The 19520-nt window shown below is 45.5% G+C and overlaps 1 protein-coding gene across 16 annotated transcripts in view; it reads left to right on the forward strand.

Annotated features, from left to right (window-relative positions):
- The window catches only part of TANC1 (tetratricopeptide repeat, ankyrin repeat and coiled-coil containing 1), a 242412-nt gene that overhangs the window by 210803 nt on the left and 12089 nt on the right, over positions 1-19520 (forward strand). For all 16 annotated transcript variants that reach the window (XM_086718668.1, XM_086718675.1, XM_086718667.1 and 13 more), the window contains 3 exons: positions 1844-1922; positions 17527-17660; positions 19195-19318. In XM_086718668.1, the coding sequence (XP_086574794.1) occupies positions 1844-1922; positions 17527-17660; positions 19195-19318 (337 nt within the window). The remainder of the gene's footprint in view (positions 1-1843; positions 1923-17526; positions 17661-19194; positions 19319-19520) is intronic.

Raw genomic sequence — 19520 nt, forward strand, 5'->3', positions numbered from 1 at the left:
AATTACAGAAACATAAGAGATTGCAGCTGTCTTCTCTTAAGATAGGCATAAAAGAGATTTATAAAAATAGGAAACAATGCCAGCCAACCTCCCTATATGTTTTAGTTTTGGAAAAAATAGTAATTTCACTTAAAAAATACATATTTCATAACAGTATGTTAAATGTTACTGTGTAATAGGTTTATTGTTTCTTTAAAAAAGAACTATAAATGTGTTTTTTAAATACTCATATACAGAGAGCATGTTAAATACACAAATAAGCAAATGGAGATGTTTTTCCTTTTTTAAAGTGCTCCCTAAATCTGCATGGGAACGCAAAGTGTGAAAAATCATCACAGGGCGGACAGTGAATGCCACATTCACATGTGACCTTTTTCTCAACTCCTGTTAAACTCAACCTGTTTCAAAGCTGGCTGGGAGGAATGCTGTGCCAAAGCAGCCTCAGCAGGGCCAGTAACTGTCTCCTAGAAAAGGGCAGGGCTCATTCACCAGAAGCCTTGAAGGGTGTATGCATTTGCTAATGCTGTTATAACAAGTGACCACAAACTACAGTGGCTCAAACAACATTCATCTATTTTCTTACAGTTCTGGAGGCCAGAAGGCTAAAATTAACATGTCCAAAAGCCAGTGTTCCTTCTGGAAGCTCTATAGGAGAATGTTTCCTTGTTTTTTTAGAGCTTCTATAAGCCTTGTATTCCTTAGCTCATGGCCCTTCCTCTATGTTCAGAGTGTGTCACCTTAAAATTTTTTTTTCACATTTATTTATTTTTGAGAGAGACACACAGAGTGTGAGTGGAGGAGGGGCAGAGAGAGAGGGAGACACAGAATCCGAAGCAGGCTCCAGGCTCGGCTGTCAGTACAGAGTCCGGCGTGGGGCTCGAACCCACAAACTGTGAGATCATGACCTGAGCTGAAGTCAGACACTTAACCGACTGAGCCACCTAGACGCTCCTAAAGTGCGTCACTTTAACCTATGCTTCTGTCATTCCATCTCTTCCTCTGACCTTGATTCCTCTTGTCCCTCATTTGAAGACAGTTGTGATTATGTCAGGTGTATGAGATGAACACATGGGTAATTCAGGATAATCATCTCATTTCAAGATTCATAATCACACCTGCAGATTCCCTCTTGTCCTATAAGGTAACATTCACAGGTTTTGGGGATGACGATGTGATCATACTTGGGGCTATTATGCAGTTTACCCATAGGGTATGGATTGGGAGACTGGGAAATGGCTTCATTATGCTCTCCTGTTGCTGCTGTTGCACAGGGTGGATGCTGGCTCGGGGCTCACATAGTGTTCTTTCCCCATGAGCCAGCACTCCTGCCTCCATACTTGTGATTTCAAGCTCCTTTTGATGGGGAAGAAGGGAAAAGAACTAGGGAAAAGAAGAATGATGCTGTCAGTAGAAAAATCTTCTGGACAATACTATTTATTTTATTTTATTGAAAAGGTATATATTGCTTTGTTTTGTATCTTTGTGAAAAAACGGATTCACCATCTTCCTGCGATTTATGCAGAAACTGCACTTTGTATGATCTCCCGTGTCCTTTGTTGATTAGGCTGGCATATTTGGGTCATGTTGGAATTCATTAGAATTCTGAGTACCTAGTAATCCTGAACAATGTTGCTGAAATTCACTGAGGTTTTTTTATTCTTCTCAAAGTGAAAATGTGAATAGCATATGAATTATGCTTGAAAACAGTTTTCATTATATTTTGTCTCGTGTAGCATGAGATAATTATGGTTAAAAAACAACACACTTTCTCCTTTGATACATGGGATATAATAAGCACATATGGCTGTGAGAACTCATTAAATCACCTCGCCACTTCTGACAGGTGGTCCAGTGCTTGCTGGGACTGGAGAAGGAACACGAGGTAGACGTCAATGGCACCGACACGCTGTGGGGAGAAACAGGTAATTATGGTTCCACTGCTTGTAGTCTGGGCCAGCTTTCTTGATGTTTTAGCCCCCATTTTGGCCTAAGTTATCTTAAGAATTACTTGAGATACATGTTAGTCCTATTCTTATTTTATCACAAGGCATTTGAAGTTTAGAGCTTTTAAAACTTCCCAAATATGGTAAAACTTTTTTTGAAGCAAATCAGAATAGTTTTGAATTTGACTATTAGTTCTTGCACTTCTGATGAATCTCTGTTAGAAGTACCTAAATAAGGTGGTAGTTTCCGCTTTGTGGAATCTTCTGTATCTTCCCTGACGTGGTCTTACTATGAACAATGCAGTATGAGCAGGACAGGAGCCTCACATTCAGATGAGTCAAAGTTGCTCAGCAAGGAAGGCTGCAGCCTGCCTTATAGAATGAGAGCAGGACTCCAGCCTTGTGGGGCCTCTCTCAACTCCTGAATACAAGCTGCCAGGTCCCTTTTCGCTGGCGTGGATATATGTATTTAACTGAAGTGTGGGAGGGGAGCCCCAGGTGAGTGCATCATAATGAAGATCTGAGTTGGTTATTTGTCAGATTAACACAGCTAACGCTGCTTTGAAATTTTCCATTTGACCGAATTGGTATTCAAAATATAAGACTTTAAGTTATGAGTTGTTGTTTAATAGATGTAACCAAGAGTGCTAAATGCATTTCTGGGCTGTCGTGTGTGTGTGTGTGTGTGTGTGTGTGTGTGTGTGTGTGTGTGCACGCCTAGTGTACAGGCATACCTCGGAGACATTGCAGGTTTGGCTCCAGACCACCACAATAAAGCAAATATCACAATAAAGCATGTCAAATGAGTTTTTTGGTTTCCCAGTCCATAAAATGTTATATTCACACTAGACTGTAGTCTACTAAGTGTGTAGTAGCATTATGTCGTAAAAAAAAATGTACAGACCTTAATTTAAAAATATTTTTTGAGGGGTTCCTGGCTGGCTCCATCGGTTTAGCATCCAACTTCAGCTTAGGTCATGATCTCCTGGTTTGTGGGTTCGAGCCCCGTGTCAGGCTGTGTGCTGACAGCTCGGAGCCTGGAGCCTGCTTCAGATTCTGTGTTTCCCTCTCTCTCTGCCCTTCCCCCACTCATACTCTGTTTCTTTCTCTCAAAAATCAACATAAAAAAATTCTTTTAAATACTTTTTGCAAAAAAAAAAAAAACCTGTCCTCTAAGGTTTTAGGGAGTCATAATCATTGATCCCAAGTCACCATAACAAATATAATCATGAAAAAGTTGAAATATTGCAAGAATTACCAAAACATGACACAGAGACACAAGCTAAGCAACTGCTATGAAAACAAACCTTTCTCACCTCAGGGTTGCCACAGACTTTCAATTTGTAAAAAAACACAGTATATGAGAAGTACAATAAAATGAGTACAATAACACAAGGATGGCTGCATATGACTTCTGTTTCTGCCTGCATAGAATTATTTCCAGATGCTTCTCAATTGTTCCTAACAAGCCAAATGGTAGTGTGTCGAGTTTATCAGGTAACTCATACTTGGAAACACCTCAGAGTTCCCCAGCAGGAAGTACAGGCCTGCACTTCAGAGCCTCCTGGTGCCCTCTCTCTGAGGCTGCTGCCGTGTGCGTGGTTTATAAAGCTAGTTTGTGGTACGTCGGGAGGGGGTGGCCTGCGCCATGTTCCAAGGAGAGGGCAGGACCCCAAATGGGGTTCAATTATGCTTGGGCTCAACGTGTATAGATTTAAATATTAATAAATTTATTTATATATATATATTTATATATATTATATATATATATAATAATTTAAAATTAAATACTCTTGATTCCACAGAGTCTTTCCTCCACCCATTTAAATAGCACAGGTTGCTTTGTAATTTGGCAAAAGAAAAGTGTCCATCCACTTCCATATTGTGTTGTGGGTAGCAGACCAGGTCAGTGCATGACCCTGCTTTGTGCTGAGCCAGAACGTCTGAATCCCTGCCCTTCAATTGCCTGGTTAAATAACTTTGGATGAGTTACTTTGCCTCCTTGTCAAATGAGGTAAATAGTACCCGCTTTCTAGGATTGGGGCAAAGACTAAATGAGATAAGTCAGTCTTGCCCAAATGAATGTACCCAGTGATAAGACACCCCCCCAGCCTGACATGATTCACTTGCATCTAGAAATTCTGGTTCATTAGTTCTGGGATGAGACTGGGACTCTTTTTTCTTGTTTTCTCAAACAAGCGTTTGAGGTGACATGGCTTCAGGGCAAGAAGAGAACCTCTGTAGAACGTTGTCTAAAGGGCCTGACTTGGGGATGGGACACGTGAGAAGTACCCATGATGGCGATGGGGTTGAGTGCTAATAGTAACCGTGGCACTCACTTAGGAGAAACGGAATCTGTGATCTTTAACGTTGACTTTTTTTTTTTCCCTGAGAAGGGCTGCCTTTGAGGGTGCTGTGTGAGCATTGTTTTGTCTCTGATGACCAGTCCTGAATTTCAGTATTCTTCCCGCTCTGCTCTCCCCCGTGGGACTCTGAGGGGAGACCCCTAAGAGAAACTACAGCTCTCCCATCAGCCTTGATGAGAAGATGAGTAATGTTTCAGCCAGTGTCGTCCAAAGGCTGGTGCCCAGCGCTCAGATCACTCTGCAGCCTGAGAAGCAGCTCACACTCTTCCTCGGGCATTAGGGGAAATTTCATCAGCCAAAAGTTTGAGAGACTTTTTAAAACTAAATTTAAACCAAAGAAAAAGCTAAGCACTGTTTCTCAGGCTCAGGGGGACCCTGTGACTGTGTGTAGACTGTGTGTCAATAAAACCAGTCTTGCCTTTGCTCCATTTTTCTCCTTGGGATCTTTCTCCTGTGTTCCTTCAAAAATGACCATTAATGTCTCGTACCCCAGGTCCTCCCAATTCCAGGTCTGTGCTTGTCAAAAGAATACTTTGGAATCTCGCAGAGGATATTTTAGATGAGGGCACATCTGCACGTGTCCAGATTGGGTGGTCTGTGTTTGGGATTGGCCACGAAGTGTCTACAGTACCTGAGCCCGAATGCCTTCTGGAACAGAAGGCCCTGGTAACGATAGCATGCGTGTGTGGGTCCGCTCCTGTTCCTTGTTCTTACCAAGCAGCAACCAGGCAGGTCCCCAGACTGTGTGGACTGCCCCACTATGTGCACTGTTTCTCTTTGCTGGGACCCTTGGAAGTAAAAGCAGTTATTTTGCTTCCTGGTTTTGTTTGGTCCTCATTCCTGGGTGTGGTTAGTGGTGCTCTGTGTCTAAAGCACCAAGCGTGAAGCTTGTCTGTCTCCAGCCACAGCCCGGGAGCAGGATCCTGTGAGTGAGCCTGTCAGGGGTGTGGGAAGATGACAGAAAAACTGGAAGCATTGTATGAATAAAGTGGTTCAGTATTTCTCTTTGAACCCTTGTAGAAGCTTATACAGGTCTGTTGAGTATACATTTAGTTATGAACAGCTTGGCTTTAAAATACCAGCTGATGGGGTAACCAGGGAGGGTCTCCTTGGTCTGTTTTTGGCTCCCCTTCCCATTCTATTTCTGTGCACTGACACCCCCCTGTTTGCAGATGGCAGCTACCTGTCGTCCTCTCACAGCCAGTTCTAGAAGTGGGAGGGCTAAATCTGTGCACAAAATCCTTCCCCACTTTTCTGCCAGGAGAGACCCTTGTGCTCCCTGTGTATCTCCTTTATATTGCAAAAATGTCATTTTTATGCCTTTTGCTGATTAGAAGTTGCATGTCATCGGTGACAGGTGATGACAGCTGACAGCCAGAGAGGAGGGAACACAGGGAACAACAGACCCATAGAGACCCCTGGTCACTCAGGCCAGTCCCTGTGGGGTTGGTGGGAGTAGGGACAGTCCTATGCCTTCTGTACCCTGAGCATCTCCCTGCTGATGACCGACAGTCCTCAAATGTCGTCACAGAAGAGGATGGTTCCTATCTTAGCATTATTATTATTTTTAATCTTTATTTTTGAGAGCGAGAGAGTGGGGGGGGGGCAGAAAGAGGGAGACAGAGGATCCAAAGCTGTCTCCACACTAACAGCAGAGAGCCCGAGGTGGGGCTTGAACCCACAAACCGTGAGGTCATGACCTGAGCCAAAGTCTGACACTTAACGGGACAAGACACCCAGGTGCCCATGGTTTCTATCTTGAGTTTTAAGAGACAAAAAAGTATAACAGATTTTAAAGATGCTCATCTAAAATAATAACAATATTTAATTTGGAGGTTTATTGTAGTAAACCGCAGTTTTTAGAAAACTTAAAAAGGATATCTCTACTGGTTTTAGAGAATAGAGAGCTTAACTTATGTAGGTCCCCCTTTCACCAGCATCTGGGGCCATTTGCTTTTCCTGTCTGGTTGCTATTTATAGGGTCCAGCCCTTGGAAAACCTGCTATGTAGTCTGGTAGCTTCTTAGCACTTCCCCTCTGGTGGAAGAAGTGGTGGGACTTGTCAGAAAGCACCAAGCCACCGAGGAGGGGGCTGCTGACGCGTGCGGCCACCCACAGCTCTGCCCTCCAGGCTGTGGAGCCCCTTTGCTCCATGACATTCCCAGGCGTGGCCAGGCCATCTCAGGGCCCTGCTTCCAGGGCGGCCTGGAAGATGACAAGAACCCATCAGATGCTTGTGTTATCTCTGTTTCAGGCATTCCTCAGCCATGACAAGTAATCGCTCCCACGAAGTCCCGGCCTAAGTTACTGTTTCCATATCCATGTTTGTTGTGGATTAGCCCAAACTGAAATGATCAGAGATGCCTAACTGGTGACCTCATGCTGTTGCAAATTGTCAGAGGAACTGTGTTTCCAAGCTGCAGGCAACTCTCAAGTCTGTGAGCCTATTGTCTGTGTTTCTGGTCGGAATTTCTTATTCTTTATAGGGAGATAGAGGCTCTTCTATGTTAGCATTTGCCATTTTACGTGCAGATGTGCCTGTCTTGTAAGCAGGGCCTTCCCCACCCGTGACTGTTTTGGGTCACTTTACAGTTGACCATTTATGAATTTGATTATTGATGTTGATTTGGTCAGAAGTGGGTTTTCCCAAATGGTAGGCTTTAGGAGAGCAGAAATTTTCCTGTCTCTTGTGCTTACCTGTGTGAACAGCAACTATTTAATCTAGTATTGTCTAACCGAACCTCCTGTGATGTTGGAAATGTACTCTGTGCCCCGAAACCTGGTAGCCACTAGATACTGGCCTTTTGGGTGCTTGTCACATGGGTGTTGGCTGAGTGAACAAGTGGGTTTAAAGAAAACAAAACCAGGGGTGCCTGAGTGGCTCAGTCCATTAAGCATCTAACTTTGGCTCAGGTCATGATGCTATGGTTTGTGGGTTCAAGCCCCGCATCAGGCTCTGTGCCAACAGCCAGAGCCTGGAGCCTACTTTGGATTCTCTCTGCCCCTCCCCCACTCACACTCTGTCTCTCTCTCTTTCTCTCTGTCTCTTTCTCAAAAAAAAAAAGTTAAAAAAAATTTCTAAAAAACATACAGTTTTCGGGCAAGTAACATTAACCTTGCAGAATAATTTGGGAGAAATTTTGTTGTTGGGGTGGGGAGGGGTAAGGAGCCTGGTGGCTCATAAGGCGCTAATCTTCTGGTTTCCTTGTGTCTGTCATAGCACAGACTGTGTCCTGCTGGATTCCAGGCTGGCTTAGAAACTCTTGTCTGAGTCACTGGTGCTGCAGGTGTGCTGAGGGTGTAGTTGGGTGCTGGATTGCACCTTTGGGGACATAGCTGTCAACAGCCAGACGTGGTGTGGGCATGGCTGATAGCACAGAGTGGCCTGTGCCAGCCCATGCTTAATGTCCCCCTCCCTGCACTGCGAGCCTGACTGCTCACCCTGGATGTGCTGTGTGCTCATACTGTTGTTCCCTGGGAAGTCCTTCTTATTGCTCGCTGGCTGGTCTGTCAGCAGGCCTGGGGCCCTGGGCTTCGTGCCCAGACAGGATGCTGTCATGCCCATGGGCTGACTGCTCCCAGGGCTCCCCTGCCCTAATTTCTGCAAGGGGGTGATGCTCTGTCAGGGGGAGTGAGAAGTCTGGCTGAAATACCTCCTCTAAAGTGTCTTTTATGTTGCTCATGCTATTGCAGTTGGCAAAATACTTTAGTTGGCTAGTTAGTACTTCCTAAAGAAGTTTAGTCATTGTAAATACCATGGTTTTTTAATGTCAAAGTTATTTAAAACCCCTTAGTTTCCTCTCTAAGAAGAGCAGAATCTACTTCACTGTAAATTGAGTAGATTATTCAGCTCCATGGCCTTCCCTTTTCCTAGCAGGTGGGGGCAGCTTAGTTCTGCATGTGTATTAATCAAAGTTCACTATTTTCTTAATTCTGGACAGAATTCTGGGTAGGACCTCGCTGCCTCTGGACCTTGAATCTGAGGCCTGGCCCTGTCAGCTGGGGTGCAGCGTTTCCAGGCCCATCTTGGGGGAGGGTGGTGCTCACACTAATTTCCTTACTGGACCGTGCAGCCGGGGTAATGAGTCGTATTGCATCTTTGATGTTGCCCTCTTGTCTCCATGGAACTGCTTTAATTTCCCACTCTGTGGTTCTGCCCACCCTCCCGGAGGTGGGGTGTCCTTCAGCTCTGAATTGCTGGTGGACCCAGGCCATGGACGGCTGAGCCTATCACACTCAAGGCTGCCACAGAATATGGTGCATGCACCCCAGGAAACAGGATGACTTATTGTGGGTTGAAAAATGACCCTTTGGTCAGATTTTACTTTGCTTTTTAGAGGAGGGCTATCACATGGTAACAATTTAAAGCAAATTTAATACTTAACTTCAGTAAGTATTGACTTTGGCATTCAGACTACATTCTGAGATGTATGGGCATCTCAGAGCAGATTTTCAGATGAGAGACTGGAAGAAAAAGCATTTGTCCATTGCTTTTTGGGGCATGTGGAGAACTTTTATGTTAAGGAATTTGCTAAACGTATCCTGCTGAGGAAAGCAAAGTGACTTATTATTGTATACCTAGGATATTCAATTTTTGGAGATTCTCTGTATCTCACCAGTGCTGTTGTTGGAAAATCCTTGTCAAGGCATCCCTTCTTCTACTGGTGTTTAAGAAAGTATCTAAGATGAGTAGAAATCCAGGTTTTGCCAATCCAAACAAAAGTAGTTCTTGATTGTCTTTGACCTCAAAACATGACAGAGGGGTAATCCAGGACCCTAGAGGATGTGAGGGAGGGGATAACTCAGGATGAGGATGGTAATACAGGATCCTGGAGGATATGGGAGAGGGGGTAGCTCAGGACCTGGAAGGGAAGGGGAAGGGGTGCAGAAGGGATGGGGTAACCTAGGACCCTGTAAGGGGAAGAACAAAGTGAGGGAATGTAGGGAGGAGGGGCTAACCCAGGCTCTGCAAGGACGGAGATGGGCGTGAAGGTCACCCTCAAGTAGAGACGGATTTGGGGGTAAGAACTAAGGGGTTTGGGTTTGTCTGCACCCTGTCTTTTTACTGTTCTGGCAGACCCCTGGGGTTTGCACCGCCCATCCCCACCTCACTGCCCTGGAGTAGGTGTGCTATGAAGAGCCATTCCTCTCTGCTGACAAGACAGCAGAGATCAGCTGACTTGTGTGTGCCTGCCCTGCAGGACTGGTTGGCGTGGGGCGGGGGCAAGAAGTGGGGCAAGTTGAAAACCCACAGAGTGCATCTTGCTGCAAATGAACCGGTAACCTGGCCACTTACCTACTGGAACTCTGTTCATGGTGCTTTTGCTGTGCACAGAGTCCGTCCTTCTTGTGAGTAATTCCCTACTGTTCCTTAAAAGACAACAGATGCCTTCGGCATTAAAAACTTGTACTCCTCTACATTTAAGTAGCTTAGAGTACCTTTACCTACAAACACCGTTGCTTGTTATTTCAGTCACTCCTGGAAGAACTATGTGTGGTTCATCTGCACTTCCTCAGAAAAATCATAATTGTTTCTTTCAAATTCTTATTGAAGTGTTTGGATCCTTCCTTCCTTCCATCCTTCTGGGCTGAATGTGAACTTGCATAGAGTATATCTGTGGAAATGCCCTCTTTAACCCTGACCCCTTGCATGGAGTCCTGCACATAACTGTCCTCCTTCGGGCATGCTCAGCCCTTTAAGGAGAGAAGGAAGAACCACACATTACATATGCTTTAAATAACGTGGTGTGTAAGAGGGTCTATCAAAAATGTGAGCATTCTCATCACACTTTAGAAATGACAGCTGTGAAAAGCTGTGTTCTGATTTTTTTTAGGACAAAGTCTGTATGAAATGTGATTTATGTTGTCCGTGTTTTAGGAAATTGTTCCTAAATTGAATTTGTTATTTATAGTACATATTATTCCTCAAAGGATTTGCGGAGACTTATTTGAAATAATACATAAAAGAATAGGGAAAAAATAATGTCAGGAATAGGACACAAAGATTTGCACAGATATTCCTGCTCCTGTGTCCTAAATGTTCATTACATTGAGCTGTTTTGGTCTTAGGATACCATGTGACCAGAGTTGGAAGGGAACATAATCATTGTAGATTATTCTTATTGTCTGTGGGAGAAGGCTTAACAGTTCTTCAGGAGAAGAAAAGTGTTTTCTGGTACTCTTATCTAAAACAACATTCATAGTCTGTTTGATTAGTTGGACACATATATATTTTTTAAGAGAGTGTGCGTGCACGAGTGTGTGGTGTGGTGGGAGGGGCAAGGAGGGGTGGAGAGAGAGGGAAAGAGTATCTATCCCAAGCAGGCTCCATGCACAGAACAGAGCCCAGTGCAGGGTTTGATCCCACAACGCTGGAATCATGAGCTGAGCCCAAATCAGGAGTCAGACACTTAACCAACTGGGCCACCCTGGTGCCCCTAGTTGGATATTTTTCAGGGGAACATCCCAGAGGCAACAACATAGGAGTTAGGATCTCCGACTTCAAATCCTACCTCTGCCTCCCACTAACTGTGTGACCTTAGGCAAGTTGATTAACTTCTCTGGGCCTTATTTTCCTCATCTATAAAACCAGGATGAGCAATACTTACCTCATAAAAGTTAGTTGTATATTAAATGAATTTGTGAACTTAAAGGGCCATGAAGTGTCAGTGTAGGAAGCATTTTATAGGTATCATGATACAATATTAAAATATGTTAGGATTTTCCTGTTTTGATTGAGAGCATGAATCCAGGTTCATTCATTCAGCTGTTTGGATTTAATTCCTGACTGATATTGATTGGCTGTGGGTTCGGGGAAAATCATGTAACTCTTATGACTCGATTCCTTCACCTCAATAAAATGGACAGTCACTGAATTCAAAGGATTCTTATCAAGATTAAATAAAAATTCACCCATAGTATTTTAGCCAGAGCTTGGCAGTTGTTAAGTGTTCAACAGATGCAGTATGCTGCTAGGGTTGTGATAAATTAGTATTAATTATTGAATGTTACATAGTTATACTATACATTTGGTCTGGATAGAGTATTGAAATGGATGTTGAAGTGATAGAACCTTAGTTTGCAGTTACTTTACAGAAACGAAGGACAACAATGACTTTCGGTTACATGTGAAGTCCTGTTTAGTGGCAATTATAAATTTTATTTCTGTAATGAATTCCTTGGCAATTTGAGGTTCATGTTTAGTCTTTAATTAGTCTTTAATTATCACACAGAGATTGACAGCATGTTTTTACAGAACTTTTCACACGTCAGGAGTGTCCTGGTTCCTTAGATTTGGCCCCTGCCTTGTTTTAACCTCCATAGGTAGGTCATTGGGAGCTGGCGTGATATGATGGGGAGTCAACGTTTCATGTGATGCTTGGTTGTTGCCGGTTGCTTGGTAACATCCATCCTTTCCTCCATCCCCAAGGCCCTCCTGGGGGACTTCTGCCAAATGGAGAACACTAAGGCAGGGTCAGACCTAGGACGGTGTTCCCAGCCATTACTTGGGAGACTCTCTGAGCATCTGGGTGGTGCTGGCTTCCCGTTCATAAGGTCACGGAGCCCACCCAGCGGGGCTTTGTTCAGGGCTGGGAGTGCTAGAGACTTTTGAGGGGTTCATCCCTCAATGCAGTGATATTTTTTAGTAAGTAATAGAGTAAGAGTAAAGAGTAATCTCTAAGAGATCTCAGTAAGAGTAAAGAGTAATCACTCTTTATTGTATTTCATTTTACTCTTTACGTTGTTGAGAATTACATTAAGTAACTGCCTCGTCCCTGTGGAGATGAAGAATTTATAGCTGTAGGAAGTTGTTTTTCTGTCTAAGGGAAGCCTTCCCATCCCCTGAACAAAGGAAGCAAATGCCTAACAGAGCAAGGCTGTGGGGTTTGGCTTTTATAAATCTTAGCCCTACTCCTAGCAGGTGGATAAGGGGGTGTTGCCTGCCTTTTGTTTGGGGTTTAGTGCTACTTTCATTCATTCGGGCAGAGAACTTTGGGGCTAGCCTGTCAGAGGCCCTCAGGGTGGCCGCCCAGCCCAGCCCATACTCAGAAGAAAACAAAGCCAAACACAGCAGGGGTCAACTTCCTCGTAACAACTTCTAAACCAGTCAGTTTTTGGAATTCAAGGGAGAGAGGCTGCCATTCCCAAAGAATTTTTTTTTTTTAATCATAAAATTCCTGATTACATTTGACCTCTTAGATAAAATAGCTGAGAATTTTCCAGCATTTCATGCACACTCTTTACTTTTGTTCTCCTCCTTTGCAGCTGGGTGGGGTTTGTCCAGAGAGCCTCCAGCTGAGGTTCAAACATCACTGCCTGTGGCACATCTATCTAATGGTTTCCATCTTGATTGCAACTAGATGACATTTATGAGAATCCTGCTGCTTATTATAAATGTTGGCACTTTGGTTTTTTTTTTTTTTCCCACTCACTTTTGTGACAGACAGGAAAAGTCAATATATTAGGAAATAAATTGCACCAGTAAACATAAATATATAAGCAAAGCAGAGCCACTCTGCCCATGTCCCTCTGTCAGCCATCTGGGCCAGCATGACTGCCCCTTTGCAGGTGCAGACGGTTGGGCTCATGTGTTCCACTCCGGCCTCGGAGGGTGGCATGGCAATGTGTAAGGAGTGTCTGAAAAGGCCGCTGTCTGGAAGTGGGAGCCGCCACTGTGTGCACTGACCTGTCACCCTTCTCTCAAGGTCTCTAAATTAGGGACAGAAACATCTGAGGAGGGGGATAATGATCCATTGTTAAAACCCTCAAGCCAGCCATCCTGTGCCTGTGTATTTGAGTGACAGATCTGCCATAAAATGTTATAAACAGCCCTGTTTGTGGAATGACTGCGTTCCTGGCAAGTTGACAATTGAGTGTTTGTAAATCAGACCTTTGCCCAGAGAACTTGAATATGTAAAAGATTCCTGGAAATGATCCATTTTACAAAGAACCAGATCTAACTGATGTTTTCAGGAAGCTCGTAATATTGAGTGTCAACTGGGTGTTCTTAACAGGAATGTCTGCTGTGACAAATCTCCTGTTCTGAAGACAGGACAGTATTGCTGAGGTACAATTATTCAGAATCTTCCAAAAACGATCTATGCTTTCATGGGAATTTAATTAGAAAAGTGCCATCTTGTTAAGGAATTTGCAAGTAAAAGAAATTGTGTCCAATTTGAGTCATAAAAAGTGCCATGTGTTCACTCACATTGATTTTAGAGTCTCCATTTCGTGCCAGGTCTTTTCGCACTTTCGTCTCCGAATTTCTTTGGCCAGAAGACAGGCATTTCCCCAATGCCAGAGCCTCACCCGCTCCTCCTGTCTCCCCCCACCCCTCTTTTCTTCTGGCCACACAGAGTGCACTGACCCTCATTAGAGTCTGGTGGTCAGCTCATAGGTCAGCCTTTTCAGCAGAATAGTTGGAATTCCTGAGCAGAGTCTTGCCTGATTTTGTTTGTTTCAGCATGTGGTTGACTGTTCTTCAGTCTTGCTTGTTTCTCAATCTGGTGTCCTTAAATCTGTGGCTGGTGGAACTTGAGGTGCCCTCTAGCCTCAGGGGTTTTGAGTGATGAGGCCAAAAGTATTCACAGGAGCAAAAAAGGGAAACACAGGTCCTATTGACCTACATCACTTGAAAAGGAGAGCACCTCATTAGGACTTGATGTGCACAGCGTGGGTGGTGTTAGGCCAGAGCAGACTGTGTGACACTCTTTCAGCCTGTGCATATAGGTGCTTTATCTCGAAAGGAAGTTAATCACCAAATGCACAGCAGGTCTGGCTGTAAAGGAAGAGAAGGGAATCCAGCTCTGTCGCCAGGCCTGGGGTGGCGCTCTCATCCGCTCATCAGCTGCTCCAACTTCTGGCTTCTCTGGCGCCTCCATAAAACACACGGCCCTATTTTTAGTGCTGGGCTGTCATTTCTGATGTGCTGCTGTTGCAAAAATTCAGTAGCAGCTGCACCAGACATCCGGATTTAAAGGCCCCATTTACAATACAGATGAAACTTGTTTACTAAATAGAAGATAATGGAATGTTAGTGAGGCCCTGCTGCTTCAGGACCTCATCAAACAGAAGTGCCTTGAGTTTGTTCCTTCCCAGGCTGTCCTGCATATCTGCTGGCCATGACCCTGCCTGCAGTGTGTGTGTGGATTTATTCATTCATTTGCTCCTTCGTTCATTCTTTCCTTGCAGTGGTCAGCTGTGACCAGAGGAGGGTAGAGGAGGAGATCCCTAATTGGAGGAGGCTTACAGAGGTCAGCAGGTCCAAGAGGTGTCTCACTGCCCAGAACTTCCATCTCTTGAACCGCTCATTGGTCGTGTTCCAATCCATCCAGATAACACTCTTAAAAAGTGCCCCAAAGCTTGTGTTATTTAGGAATCATTAACGTTAACACCATGGCAGGAACGGACTATCTTGGGCATGCCTGGGACAGCTGGGGCCAGGGCCTGCTAGTTTAGACTCTATAGTATAGACAGGATCCCCTTGGGCACTGGTTTTCAGATACTCTGGGTATGGGAACCCTCACCTCCACCCCAGGGCATCAGTATATAAAACTGATACAAATACTGTTCTCTTTATGGTGTTTGTTTACAAATTCCTTATGAGTTTAGATGTATGGTCAGTGGCAGTGAGCCTCTTAGGGTAACCCAGGTAAGAATGGCACCTGCAGTCGAGACCCTTGTCTCTGTCTTGAGAAAATCAGCAGTGCAGATGGCAGCTGCTAACTGTGGCCCTTCTTAGAGTTGTAAGAAATTCTTTGAATGGATGGATGATGACAGGAAAGCATTATTAAGATTGCCCAGTGACAAGCTGCTCTGGTGACACATTCTCTGCCTCAGGGGACTTAGGGCCAGAAGCAAAGTGAGAGCTCACTGCCTTTCCGGAAGGAGAGGGCTTGCTTTCTACATCATCTTCCACAGCCTGACCTTCACATCTTTAGGGCCCCGGCCTGGCACATTCGCTCACTTGTTCATGAGTCCTGCCATCTTCCTCACTTTCCTGGGGCACAGGTCCCTGGGATGGATGGGAAACTCAGGTGATCTGCTGAGCAGCTGTGGCACCTCTGTGTGAACAAAGTCTCTGGCCCCACTGCACTGTGTCTCGGGAACAGTCCGAGGACACTTCTTTGTTTCTTGGAAGAACTGTTCTTCTCACAGGCAGATCAGGCCCAGGTGTCAGGTTCGCATGCTTGTGCACATGTGGCTCCTGGGGTTGAACTGTGGTCAGGCTGACTGGAGGTGGAGTAGGTGTGGTTGTCTGTCCTGAGAGGGGTCTGAGGAGGACAGAAGGATGGAGATGTGCATGTAGAAAGCAGGGTTTGTAAGCACTTGGCTCCCCTAGGCCTGACTCCCTTAGGTGCCCAGGAGAATGGGACACAGACCCTGCGGTCTGCAGTGGAGCCAGGCTGCCCTCTAAAAGGAGGTGCCTGCGGCGGTGGGGTATGTGTGCTACGTATGACCAAGTCACCATACATGTTCCTTTGTGTGTTGTTTCTTTGAACTGATGACAAGTTTGTGATACTGGTGCCTTGTGTTGCCTTCAGTGGTGTGGCGTTTGTCATTCTTGCTGTACGGTGTTCCATTGTTGGGCTGCGCCGTACTTCGGTGCACCCCACTGTTGATGGCCATGTGAACTGCTTTCAGTTGTGGCTGTTGTCACTACATCTCTCAGTGCCCTAGAAGGGCATCTCCAGGCACGTGTCTGCAAGTGGGGTTGCTGTGTGATGGGATGTGGATATCTTTACTCCAACCAGCAGTGTGTGTGAGCGTATCCATTTCTCAATTACTTGGATTGCTGATGAGGCTGGGTACTTTTCATAAGTTCATTATCACTTGGACTTCACCTTTGGTGAAGGGCCTTGTACTGTGTTTCCCTGATTTTCATACTGAGAGGTCTTACTGATTTGTAGCAACACTGGATCTGTTCTGGAAGCCAGGCATGTGTAAGTGTGAGGCTGAGACAACGTTGTCTTAGGCAGGCAGCAGGAATAGAGCCACATTACCACACTCAACCTTCTCCTTCCTCATCTGCATTGTCAGTGCTCCCTCCTGAGGTGTCGTTCCTCCCCAGCGCCTTCCTGTCCTGTCCTCCACTGAAACTTGTCTTGTTGTCCTGACTTGGGATCGTCCCTGGAATCTGTGACTATCCTTTCCTCTAGATGATCATTCATGTGACATAGCAGAGGACCCTCATCCAATTAAACCCCTCTTTTTACTACTCTTCATCAGGAATCATGGCCTGGGACAGGGGTGAGGAGGCATAGTTACTGAAGTGGGGGCATCATGAGAACCTTTCCAATGTATTCTCTTTCCCTCCATTCTATTTTTGTTTTATCCTTGGCTGACTTTCCTAGAACATCACTACTACCAGCGGCCACTTGCTGCTCAGTATCGCACTAGGCTATTTACCTGAGCACTCGAGGCCCCCAACAATCAGATTCCCTTTTCTTGCTTTCTTGACATTCTTAATCCAGCATCTTGACTGGTTATAGAGATTCTAAGCTCTGTATAGACAGGAATGAGTTGATATGCCCTTGACTGCCTCAGTAATTACTAGTTCTTGCTGATTGAAATTTATGACTTTAAGGTAAGAGGCTGGACTGGATAATACTACTGATTGTGTGTGTGTGTGTGTGTGTGTGTGTGTTGCACTATATTCTGATTATCTCTTGCTGTGGGTGGAGGGACAAAAAAAGCAAAACAAGACAATGAAATAAAAACATAGTGGCTCCTGAATCTACAGTGTAGACTGGGCTTGGTAGGGATGGTTCACCTCTGCTCACCTGCTTTACCTGGTGCAGCGAGACTCTGGGGATCCGTTATCAGGATGGTGCACACCCATGCTTGCCAGTTTGTTGCTGGCTGGCTGCTGGGAGCTCACCTGGGACTGTCAACCACACACAGGCCTGGGTGCTTCTCCCTGTGAGTGTCACCACAGGGCCACTTGGGTTTCCTCCCACCATGGCAGCTGGTTCCAAGAATGAGTGTTCCGAGGAGAACTAGAAGTTCCCCATCTCAGGACCTGGCCCAGACACTGGCATGTCGTCATTCCTTCTGTGTTGCATTGGTCAGAACTGTCACAGAGCCCACCCAGATCCAGGGACGCAGGGAAGGGTGCAGAACCGCCTTCCTGGCAGTGGGAGGACTATCCAAGAATCTGTGGCCCCCTTCAGCTACCACACACTAACAGACTCCCTCTGCCCTGTGACCTTCCTTCAGCCCTGACTGCTGCTGCTGGAAGAGGGAAGCTGGAGGTGTGCGAGCTGCTGCTGGAGCACGGAGCTGCTGTGTCTCAGACTAACAGGAGAGGAGTCCCACCTTTGTTTTGTGCAGCACGCCAGGGGCATTGGCAGGTACCCGGTGGGCCCCCGAAGGCTTTAGAAACCATGGGTGGGATAGAGCTCACTAGCGCCCATCTCCCCAGGGGTCACATGCGGCTCCCCTGACCCTGTCTTTTTCACATTCTTGGCTGCTGCTTGTGCTGTCAGTTCTACTCGATAACCACCAACATTTGACGGGCTAGCGCAGTCAGCCATTGTAGGCTGGTAACCTAACTGAGAGCAAGGCTGGTGACCAGGGGAGACCAGCGGCTGCCTCCTTTTAACCAGGGAGGGTTAGTTTTCTGTCATGAGAACTGAAGACTTGCTGTAACATACTTGTTGTCGTGATTTTGTGACCCATTTGTCCAGCACACTTGGAAGAAGAGTGGTTCTCTTGTGCTCTTTAGAAAAGGAAACGTTTTCTCTCTGGTCTAGGACTGTGATTCAGCCTGGTTTCTTTTGTGAGGAGTGGCCCATTGCCTCTAATTGAGGGGCATAGGAGATCTTCGAGAACAGTCATTTATTCATTTATTCATTTTGCAAATAGTAGCCACGTACCCACCCCATGCCTGGTATGAGGTTACATTCAAGATGCACACAAATGGATCTTACTACATACATTATAGGAAGAATTTTCTAGACCCAAGTTTACATCACGGAATCATGATGCTAGTGCAATTGTTAGGAGCTACCAGTGCTCTCCACCAAGATTGGCTTTTCAGTTCCATTTCCAAGAGCTTGGTTCATACCATCTGCATCCTGTCCTCCTCATAATGTCTATCTGATGCCCTAGCTAATCCTCTCTCCTGGTCTCAGTACTTCCTAAGTCATGGGGAGGTTTGGAAAGCATCTGTCAGTGTCTTAAGAACAAGAAAGCAATGGGAATACTCCACCTTCTGTTGTCGCCATATAACTAATGCTGTGCCAGAGGGCACTCACTGTGATGGTATTTGTAGGAGACACCTCTCTGGTTTTTTGTTTGTGTTCCCCAGTCTTATTGCCATGCACTGGTTGAAGGTACAGAGCTGAGGCTGGGAATGTCTTCCAGGAAGCTTTGCTAAAAATTGTCTTCTGTGAAGGTCAAGCCATCCACTAAGCCAGGAGGCTTAGAAAAGCAGATTGCTTGGGGGTGTGGTGGGTGAATGCTTTCCTGCAGTCCCCACCCTCCTATGGGAGTGTAGCTGCAGGATCATCACCCTGGGACCCAGGACCTTTGCCCCTTCCTTTAGTTCTGCCCAGTGATCCCATAAGCCACATTGTGGCTGTCTGGTCATGACTTGATTGTGACTGGTATCTCCCCTTCTCCACGTTACTACTGTTCATGCCTTGTATGTGCATGTTTTACAGCTATAGCAATTGAGTATGTGAAAAAAAGTACATATTTGGAAGAAGATTCTGTTCAAAGGAATACAATGGAAAGATGGCACGGGCCCTACAAATCACACAGTGTAGGGAGGCATTTGAAGAAGGAATCCTTTATTGCTTTTAAGTGTGGAAAACCTGCCTGGGTAGAGAGCACAAGATTGAAAGTGGGGCAGGGAGATTTTAATTCCAATGTTTCTTTCAGATCGTTAGATTACTTTTGGACCGTGGCTGTGATGTGAGCCTAAGTGACAAGCAGGGCCGGACGCCCCTCATGGTGGCCGCTTGTGAAGGACACTTGAGCACCGTGGAATTTCTCCTTTCAAAAGGTAGCAGCATGGGAGCCCCTGCAGAGGTTTCTTCGGAATGGACAAAGAAAAGAGCTTTGGTAGACCCACTGGCAGTGCTTTTCAATTCAAGTTTGAAAAGTCTTCTTGTTACGGACATTCTCTGATTCACACACAAGTAGAAAGAATAGGTAGTAGACATATATACCTATTACTCAGCTTCAGCAGTGGTGACCATTTTGCC

This window comes from Puma concolor, chromosome C1 (genome assembly GCF_028749965.1).
Source record: "Puma concolor isolate L17-30 chromosome C1, mPumCon1.1.hap2, whole genome shotgun sequence".
NCBI classification, from domain to species: Eukaryota; Metazoa; Chordata; class Mammalia; order Carnivora; family Felidae; genus Puma; species Puma concolor.